Source organism: Triticum urartu, chromosome 2 (genome assembly GCF_003073215.2).
Source record: "Triticum urartu cultivar G1812 chromosome 2, Tu2.1, whole genome shotgun sequence".
NCBI lineage: Eukaryota > Viridiplantae > Streptophyta > Magnoliopsida > Poales > Poaceae > Triticum > Triticum urartu.
This window is the reverse complement of record NC_053023.1, coordinates 442,805,767-442,815,919: the sequence shown is the minus strand read 5'-3', so window position 1 is coordinate 442,815,919 and position 10,153 is coordinate 442,805,767. Positions and strand designations below refer to the sequence as shown.

General features: G+C 47.1%; 1 protein-coding gene across 1 annotated transcript; it reads left to right on the top strand.

The window, feature by feature from the left end:
* Positions 1-4,047: 4,047 nt before the first annotated feature.
* Positions 4,048-9,597, top strand: LOC125537767 (SNF1-related protein kinase regulatory subunit gamma-1). The gene is made up of 6 exons (XM_048701084.1): positions 4,048-4,470; positions 7,194-7,366; positions 8,003-8,209; positions 8,303-8,578; positions 8,808-8,971; positions 9,086-9,597. The coding sequence occupies exons 1-6, from the start codon at positions 4,311-4,313 to the stop codon at positions 9,381-9,383; spliced, it is 1,278 nt and encodes a 425-aa protein (XP_048557041.1). The 5' UTR covers positions 4,048-4,310; the 3' UTR covers positions 9,384-9,597.
* Positions 9,598-10,153: the final 556 nt, after the last annotated feature.

Sequence of the window (10,153 nt, the reverse complement as noted above, 5' to 3'; positions counted from 1 at the left end):
GCTCCCCGTCGTGAAGACGGAGCCCGTCAAGGAGGAGGCGCTCGATGACGAAGCAGCCCTCAAATGGGCGCGCGACGACTGGGTGCAGATGGAGAGGGAGCGCTAGTGTGCCGCCTTCGCGCGTTTCGAAGCTCGTCACCGTGGCCGGGATGAGGAAGGCATCGTCGTCCTCGACGACAGCGACGACGACAATGACGCGCCGCCACCGCCTGTCCGCCATGGAGACGCCGGGCAGGGATCCAGCAGAGCCGGCCGCGCCATCAAGAAGGAGAAGGCCGCCGACAACGACGAGGACATCGGCGACTTCGCCGCGCTGATCGACTTCTTCGTCCCGTAGATTACTTTTTTCAAATAACTTATGTAAAACGCCGAACATGTTGAATATGAATATCAAGTTTGCCGAATTTTAGCCGAACTTTGCCGAATTCAGTTTTTTAAAAATAAAAAAACACGTCTGGGGCGACCCTGGGGTGAGCGGCTGGGAACCCGCTCGCCCCCGCGCCGATTTTAGCGCCGGCTCGCCCCTAGGAGGCGCGTAAAATCGCCGCCTGGGGGCCAACGGCTGGAGATTCTCTAACCGCCGGATACGGCGACTCCTAGCCACCGGATTAAGTCTTCGTTTCCATCCCATGAACAACTTCGTCCTCAAATAACGCGAGCGTGAGCAGACGAGAGTGCGATGAATCGAGCTGCCCTGACCCTGCCATTGACTAGTGCCACCGACCTTGCTGCCATCGTTGTCTAGTATCAGCTAGCTGCCCTCACCACTAGTCGAACTTGTCATGAAGTCAATGCGTCGGTCGTGCCTGATGTAGCTCGCCATTGCTCTCAGGTCGTCGTTGCAGCATACCCAACTCCGGCCATCACCGTTGATAGTAGCTGACCCCCCTCCAGTACCACGTGCTCCCCCTCGCAACCATGGTTGTAGGCTTGTAGCTCACAGCAGCTGGTTCCAGCAAAAAATATGGATGTAGCATCCAGCACAACGGTTCCAGCATCTCAGGTCATCTATGTATCATGTCGTAGCCGGCTCCAGAAAATTTATGTCTTAGATGTAGCATCTACACATAACAATTCCAGCTTCTGCCAAAATGGTTGTAGCATCTGATGTAGGGAGTTCCAGTTTTTCTGCACTTTTGCCGGTGACAATTCCAGCAAAAAAATGCCTGTCGGTGTCAAAACCGGCGGATCTCGGGTACGGGGGTCCCTAACTGTGCGTCTAAGGTGGATGGTAACAGGAGGCAGGGGACACGATGTTTACCCAGGTTCGGGCCCTCTTGATGGAGGTAATACCCTACGTCCTGCTTGATTGTTCTTGATGATATGAGTATTACAAGAGTTGATCTACCATGAGATCATAGAGGCTAAACCCTAGAAGTTAGCCTATGGTATGATTATCTGTTGTCCTACAGACTAAACCCTCCTAACTATTAGGGGGTCACCTGGATTAGGTGGTCTCCGGACAGCCGGACTATATCCGTATTGCCTAGCTTGGGTTACACAGAGTCGGTTACAAGGGGGGAGATCTACATATCCGTATTGCCTAGCTTGCCTTCCACGCCAAGGAGAGTCCCATCCGGACACGGGACGAAGTCTTCAATCTTGTATCTTCATAGTCCAACAGTCCGGCCAAAGGATATAGTCCGGCTGACCGGAGACCCCCTAATCCAGGACTCCCTCAATGCCGATTGCAGCTTTGATGGAAGTCGGTTTGAGCAAAACAAATCGCTGCTTGCAGCCCCGGTAGAAAGTCGGTCCTAGCAAAAGAAATGTGTGGCTCCAACTCCATGCTGATCACAGCACCGTCTGCTATGGATCCAGCTCCTTCACCGGACAGTTGCAGCAAAAATCGATGATGGTTCCAACATCGCCGACTCGCAGGCTCGCACCGCAGCCGTGTCGGTTCCAACATTTGTGATGCATGGTTCCAGCAACATGAATTGCATCTCCCAACATGGCGGCTCACCATTTCCGACAACGCAAACTTGCTGGTTCCAACCGATTGCAGCTTTGGTCAACACTGCCGCTCCCACCAAAGAAGCTCGCCGCAGCACGTCCACTGGAGTTCCATCACCTCTCGTCTTCCATCGCAGCACGAGTGCCCCGGTGGTCCCAGCAAAACAAGACAACAGTGCGATGGCTCTCACAGATGGGGAGGGAGATGGAGGAAGAGAGGTGGAAGACGAGGTGTGATAGCCTGATAGGCTCTAGCGCAGAAAAGGAATGGTCGTGATGAAAACATGAACCTGGGTAAAATCATGTGTCTATGTTACCACCGTACCAATGCTGCCAGTTCAGGACCCTTTACCCGGGATGACCTGGACTTGACTCCGTCACCCTCACCCAATCCCCTAGTTAGGGGTGCATATGGCAGGGTGATTTGGACATTTGTATTGGGGCTGGATCTTGTGGATCCTTTTTGTTTTTGGGGTTTTTCTCTGCTAAGAAGCTTTATGTTTGTTCCATTATCTGATGATAGTGGAATCCAATCCAATATGGATCGTGTGAAAAAAATAAAGTTTTTTTCTAGAATACGCATAAGCATGTGTATCATGTATTGAAGAACAGGCGGTAAAGAAGCCGGATACAACTCCTTTCGGCCATTACAATGCCTATTCCGAGGATTAGCATCCACCAGACATACCCACCACGCGTACTACGATGCATGCTCCACCTGAGCCAACCTCATTCCAATGCCAATGAGACAGGCCACATAGCAACCAAGTCGCATCACAACCGATGCCGGAGACCTCTACAACATGACCAAGACTCGAGGACAGCACAGACCAACGTACCCCACCCACTACGCCAAGAGGAAGTAGGCAAGTGGATGGCAGGGATTGGGCGGGCCTAGAGGAGGCGTCGTCGAGAGAGCTCCGACGATGGTGTACATTGCGCCCCGGAGGCCCACGCCAAGAGTTGTAGCCGACACCGACAAGAGTTGTGCCACCGGGACTCCTCGAGCAACGAGATATCGCCTCCAAGGAGAGAACAACGCCATATGTTGTCGCCTGGTCCGGAAGCCGAACCAAGAGTTTCCCCTGAGCGCTGGTGCCCCCCCCCCCCCAGCTAAGGGCGGCCCCTCCACCTCCATGGTGCCACGAGCATCACCAAACTCTGACAACTTCCGCCACCAGAGTCGCATATCCAACCCACCACTCTCCACCTTCTTCTCAGAGCAGCAACCTCCTACCACCTCGAGCCACGACCACGACAAGCCGCTGCATAGGCTAGATCCAGATGGGAGGGAAGGGATGGAATCCCACTCGAGCCGCTGCATCCGCCTGGACCACCTTCGACAATGCTCCTTCCGTCCAAGTCTCCTCGAGCTCGTAGCCGACACCGAGTGCGCACCCAGCCTCCGCCGGATCTGACTTCCCACCCCCTGGCCGATGCGAGGAAGTGAACAGGCCCGCTGATGCCGACGTAGCGCAGGCTTTGCCCGGCGACGCCCACCGACGATGGTGGGGGAGGAGGGGGGCTACGGCGACCGGCTAGGGTTTCATCCAAGGTCGCCACGGGAGGGAGAGGGGGAGAGGACCTGGCCGTAGTTATATACTCGGTCAAACTTTATAAATTTTGATGAATTTTCCTTTTATGAATCTATCTATATGCACTGCATTATAAACGGAGGGAGTATTAAATACACGAGGGTGTAGTTATAAATTGTGCGCCTGGACGTAGCACACCCCGAACCTTGTGGATTACATAAAAAATAGTATTGACGTGGGCCCTACAGCTGAAAGAGGGTAAGAAGGAAGGAAACCAGCTAATCTCGCCACGTCCCCCCGGGTTCTCCATGAGCCGCCTCGCCGCAGCGGTTTTGCTCGTCTCGTCGCCAGAAACAGAGTGGAGCACAAAGCTCGATCTCCAGCAGCATCGATGACATGTGGTCCCTCTATGTTGTGCTCCCCACCTGTCAGCGTGCTTCGTCGACGCACGCCGCGGAGAGCAGCACGCCCTCGCACTCGCACGTGGGGCCCTGCCCTTGTCGTCGTCTCCTTCTCGCGTTGACAGTTTAGACTCACAGAGATAAGAACAAGACAGCACTACACTGACTGCGGAGGCGGAGTGCCAGTATTATTAGTATCAGCGGATTCGCATCCGTCGACGCAGCAATTTGGCCTAGACTAGAGTTTATCTCTTGCATTTCCCCGCGCGTAGCAGCAAGCACAAGAGGAGAGATCGCGCATTTTTTTACAGAGCTGTTGGGAGAATCCAGGAGGAAGTCGAAGTACTCCGGTCCGGCCAAGAAGGGGGAGACAGAGCGGGGGAGGACGCCGGGGCGCCGAGTTTGGGGAGAGGAGGAGATGGAGACGGACAGCCCGCGGAGCCCGGAGGCGGAGATCGGGCACCGGGTGGAGGACCTGTGGGAGGTGGCGCAGCCGCAGCTGTCCCCGTCGGAGAAGCTCAACTCCTGCTTCGAGGACATCCCCGTCGCCGCCTTCCCGCGCACCCACCCCTCGCAAGGTAATCAATCCTCTCGCTACTCGCTTGCTTGCTTGCGCTCTTGTTTCTACTACTTTCTACAGTATATGTTTGCTCCTGTCTTGCTCTGCTGCAACAACAGTAGCGTCTCCCCAAATGTGACTGCTTGTGAGCGACCGGGTTTCCTAGCGCCAAGAAAAACTCGCGTCGCTCCCTGTCCAGCATTGGAACCACCGGCGATTTCTCCTTTGGATGCCGATTCCATCTGCATCGTTTGTGCGGATACTGGTACAGACCTGATGCTCGATCGTCTCTTCTCTCTTGCCTCTTGCTGTGCCGTGCGCGCTCCGTGTCAGCACTCAGCAGCTGACGTGATGTGCTCGTCCCTATCCTGCCTGCCTGCCTGCCATTCATGTCGACCGTGGGGGGCATCATACCAAACGTGTAGTATATCTTCTGAATTTTGAGCTGTCGTGGCCATTCTAGTGAACGCCCATAGCCCACTTCCAGGTTGATTCTTGATATCAGTAGGCAGTGGCACTGTTTTGGTTTATGAGTGAAAATGCAGTGGAGGTTTGAAAGCTTCTAGCAAGTCTTCCAAAATCCCAGTACGTTCAACCCTTCAGCGTAAGGGAGGCATCAATTGTGCTTGCTCTTGTTGAGAGGTCCTTTTCACTTGTTAGACCACCGAAACAAGAGCCGTCCGGGACTCTCTTGGCTTTATGCCATTAATTGATAAATTAATTATATGTGACTGACGTGTATTTATATTATGTGACTGACGTATATTGGTATCAGCTTATACTAAACTCTCCCAGTACCTGTCATGATCACAATATATCTTCTGGAACTATTAATCCCCAATTGGATTAGGCCAGTTGGCTAAATAAACTATTTTTTAGCTTTTGTTTTGTAAAAGAAGATTTGCGTGGATGCGTTAAATTGTACTCCCTCCATTCTTAAATATAACATGTTTTGGATATTTCAATATGGACTACATACGCACCGAAATGACTGAAGAAACACACTAAGGCATGTCTATATACATCCGAATCAGAAAAAAGTTACAACATCTTATATTTATGAACTGATGGAGACCAGTATGTATGATTTTAGTCCCGATATAAAGGAAACTGTACAAAGAGGTGCAGCCTTTGCAATCAACTTTTTGCCTAACTTGGCCACGTCTATTTCTGTGTTGAACTCACTCCTTCGTGATAAGTTTTTAAAATCAATGATGCTAACATGAGCAACTCCTACTTGGCCACTTGATAAACCAAGTGAGTTGGTAATGATAGGGTCACAACTCCAAAACTGGAACTGAACTTTGCCAATTCCATGCTGAATGTTCTCAACAAGGATTCTGTTCTTTTCTTGCGGGGAAACAAGGGTTCTGTTCTAGCTCTGTGGCTAAATTCATTTGTAGCCCGAATGATGCCTACTGGAGGAAGTTTATACGGATCTTGAATTCGTTTGGTGCTTGAAATATGACTTTAGAGCAAGCTAGTCAAGCAGAGCCCCCAAAACACAATCACTTGTATCTACTATTTGCACATAGGGGCTTCTTTCTAGCAACATATTTAAGACACACTTTTAGTATACTAATGGTACTGAACCACATCCAAAACATCAATCAACATCATAATTATTAGTTGCATTTCCCACCTGAGAAGAAATTATTAGCACCAATTAGCATTGATTAACACGTAACTATTATTTGCACAAATTGTCACTGATTAGCATACAACCATAGCACAGAAACACCCTAATCTTTTCTGTAGGTTGACACCAAGTTAGCATGGATTAGGACATAACTATGATTAGCGCTTCTCGAATAAAAAATGGTTAGCGCCAGGGTGATGAAGTGCCCCAAGCTCTGTTTACTGGATCCCCTCAGGATTGGAGGTGGGATAGGGCTTCTGCTGGAGCCAGTATTTTTGCACTTCCCTAAAATTTGACTATACGCGGGGTCAGGGTGGGCCGTAGGGGTTCGGCTGGACTTGCACTTAAGGGACTAGCGACATTAGTTGTTGCATGGAGAATACATATGAATGTATGAAATGGAATTACAATGATCAAAATTGTTTACTAATTTCATGAACTCATGATAACAACAGTCAATTGAGAAGCCGGCAATGCAACCTCTTAAAGAAAACTTTAAGCTACTACATTAGCGACAATATATTGTCGGTAATGTTTGTACAATCTGTGTCTTTGGTTTTCACGATCATGTTTGGTGTTTTATCTGCATATATATACAATTCTAGCTAGATAAAGTTGTATCATCATAGATTGATTAGGCATGCTTTGCTTGAGGTCGCTACATACGGTGTTCAGCATTTCGCTTCTTCGATTCAGTCAAACAAGTTTTAAGAAGTGCCAATGTAATTCCTTTTTAGGGAAAACGCCAAGGTAACTAGATAATCAAACCAAAACTTTTTTGTATAATGATCAAATATAGAACCTTTGAATTTATAACCTTATATATATCCTACAGGTGGATTTATGTGGCAACAAACTATTTAGAAGTGATGGAGTTACATCATCATATAGGTTCAACACAATTGCATGTTATTAAATATAGATATGTCATTACTAAATTGAATATCTTGATATTTTTAATAGCTGATACCATGCTTTGTAAAGACATGATTTAACTGAAATGTATGACTGTAAACAATAATATACAGAAATGTACTTTTACCACATATTATCTCATAGTCACTCTGCATTCTAAATGTCTACCATGATGTTTCTTCGTGCAGTGATCGAGATACCTTCGGATGCCAGCCTTGCTGATACTGTTGAGACATTGTCCAAGAATAAAATTTTGAGTGCACCCATAAGAAACGTCGATGCTCCAGAGGATGCTACTTGGATAGACAAATACATCGGTATTGTGGAATTTGCTGGTATTGCAATGTGGTTGCTTCATCAGGTTTACATCTCTCCCTCTCTTCAGTTGAATTCTTTTTATATAGCTAGATCGATTTGATCACCATGAATCCATGAGTCATAAGTCAAAACATGTTGATATGTTTGCCGCTTTGATCAATATTATCCTTATCTAAACCAAATGAATTCCATTTTTACATACAAAATCACAATGGTAGATCTGAAAGTAACAAGATTAATCTCTTGGTGAAAAACATTTTGTTTGTTTGTCTAGAGGGTAACCTTGGAAGATATGATTTCAGTTCTGATGTATTCTCCATGATCAGAGCTCTCTATTTCTCTTCAAATCACAATTGATAACTTATAAATATATTGCTACATTTGTGTGAATAAGATTTTAAATACACAATACATGAACCTTGACCTAGGCCTGATATCATTGGATTGTCCATCGAGTCAATCACCTTTCTAGGATCTTGTCAATATGCATCTTCACATCACTGATATGCCGACCTTTAAGTAAATTCGGAATGATTAGAAAGGTAGGTAGTTTAAAACAAGTAATGCACTACAGTTGCAGCAAGTTATAAGCTTTATTTGTAATGTCAGTTGTGGAACTGATTATTTTCACGTCCATGCATATCTGACTATAATTGCTTCTTTTTCTCCTCTGCATCAGTCTGATGCTTCAGGTAATGGAACAGCTGGTTCTGCAGTTGGATCACCTGTGGCCAATCTAGCATCTAGGTTAGGCTCTTTCACATTCAGAAGAACGTCATCTGGCAGGGTAGAAACCACTACTGATTCAGAATCAGATGAAGCTGCATCAGTGGGTGGAAGCTTTTTTGAAACCCTTACTTCCTCTGAGTTCTACAAGAACACAAAGGTGACCGACCCCTTCTCACTGCAGTGACATGGCCACACACTTATATTCTCCTCTAGTTAGCACCCATCCATGACACAGTTTGTAATGTCGTAGGTTGGCAATATCTCAGGAAGCTTCCGATGGGCGCCATTTCTTGCCCTGCAGACATCTGACACATTCCTCACTATGCTGCTTCTTCTATCCAAGTACAGGATGAAGAGCCTCCCCGTGGTAGATATGGGGGGGAATCAGATTGAGAATATCATTACACAATCTTCCGTTGTGCACATGCTTGCAGAGTGTGTTGGACTTCCTTGGTTTGAAAGCTGGGGAACTAAGAAACTCTGTGAACTGGGTCTTCCTCTGATGAAGCCATACAGACTTGTTAAGGTACCTCCTGAATGTGTAATCTCATCATCCTTATAAATGTTTGGCACATTGATCTGTATATAACGAGGAGGACAAGGTTTATAAGAATCATGCTGCTCAACAGCTATACAATTGAACATTTGTAAACTGGTTTATCTGCAACTGAAGAACGAAAAACTCTAGCGTAAACTGTTTTACCTGCAGCCAAAGAAAGGAAAACTCAAGGTTGCCTTGGTGTTGCCCTTTATAGGTAAATGAAGACCAGCCAGTCCTAAAAGCCTTCCAACTAATGAGGGAAAAGGGGGTTGGTGGTGTGCCTGTTATGGACACAAATGGAACAAAAGCAATTGGTAACATTAGCATCAGAGATGTCCAATATCTTCTTAGTGCCCCCAAGATATACAAACAATACAGGTTTGTAACTCTGGTTTATACTTGCTGATTAGCTTACTTATCTTTGCAAATCCGGTGTAATTTGCACTCATAAGAAGTGCCCTCTTGTATGACACTGGCTGGATGCATTCACAGGACAATCTCAGCCAAGGATTTCCTTACCGCGGTCCGGCACCATCTCCAGGAGCAGCACGAAGCGTCGCCGTTGCTGCACGACGTGATCACATGCAAAAGAGACGATGTGATCAAGGAAATCATACTGAAGCTGGACTCGACCAAGATCCACAGGATCTACGTGGTCGACGACAAGGGGGATACCGAGGGGGTGATCACGCTGAGGGACATAATCTCCAAGCTGGTGCACGAGCCACGGCATTACTTTGGGGATTTCTTCGACGGCGTTGTCCCCCTACCCGCAAACAGTACCGTATGACAAAACTCTGTGCTAGTATGTACAAAAAATGTACATTATCTTTTTGCTCATTCCCCATCTTCTTCTTAAGTTGTGGTTGCTGTTGCTGTTGCTGTGGAGAGACCTCTGTGGGGAGGACTAATGAAGAACCAATGGGGTGGATGACAGTGTGCGTTGAATAATCTGAGAATTGCCTGAGCTTTGCGATGAGAATGATGATGCCTTTCTTCTTTCTTGTTGACGGTTGCATAAATTCTGTCATCATTGCTTCACCGGTCCTGCTTTTTTGGAAGGCAAGCTCTGGAACACTGTCATCTTTTGCCGTTATGTTTGACAATTTACTAAGCTAAAGCTCTTGTGGAGAGACATTCTTGGTCTTGGGCGACCACAAGTGATGAGGTGGCTAGACCAAGGTGCAAGTTGTAGATGGTACTCCCCCTCGTCCATCTATACAAGGCCACTTTAATTTGGTTTAACTTCGATCATCTATTTTACCAACATAATATGTCTCAAATGGATTTTGCATTTGAAAGAAGTTTCAAATGGTATATATTTTTTGTTGGTCAAATCAGTGATCAAAGTCATATCTTTCCATGGTGGGATGGATGGAGATAGTAGCAGTTAGCTTAGAACCACTCCACCAGATGGGTGGATGGATGGAGGGAGGGAGGCAGCAACAGTGACAACATAGTGAGTTTGGTCACTCAAGATGCCAGTGCCCTTCTTAAAAAAAGACGTTGAGTAAAGCATATAAAATCCCAGCTTACCAGATCCAGATGCAGATGCACAAC

What these genes read in the sequence shown, in the direction of transcription:
- LOC125537767 (XM_048701084.1), top strand. Translation starts at nt 4,311, where the DNA reads ATGGAGACGGACAGCCCGCGGAGCCCGGAGGCGGAGATCGGGCACCGG. An exon ending in GCGCACCCACCCCTCGCAAG is followed by an intron (nt 4,471 to 7,193) that starts GTAATCAATCCT and finishes TTCTTCGTGCAG; the next exon opens with TGATCGAGATACCTTCGGAT. An exon ending in CAATGTGGTTGCTTCATCAG is followed by an intron (nt 7,367 to 8,002) that starts GTTTACATCTCT and finishes CCTCTGCATCAG; the next exon opens with TCTGATGCTTCAGGTAATGG.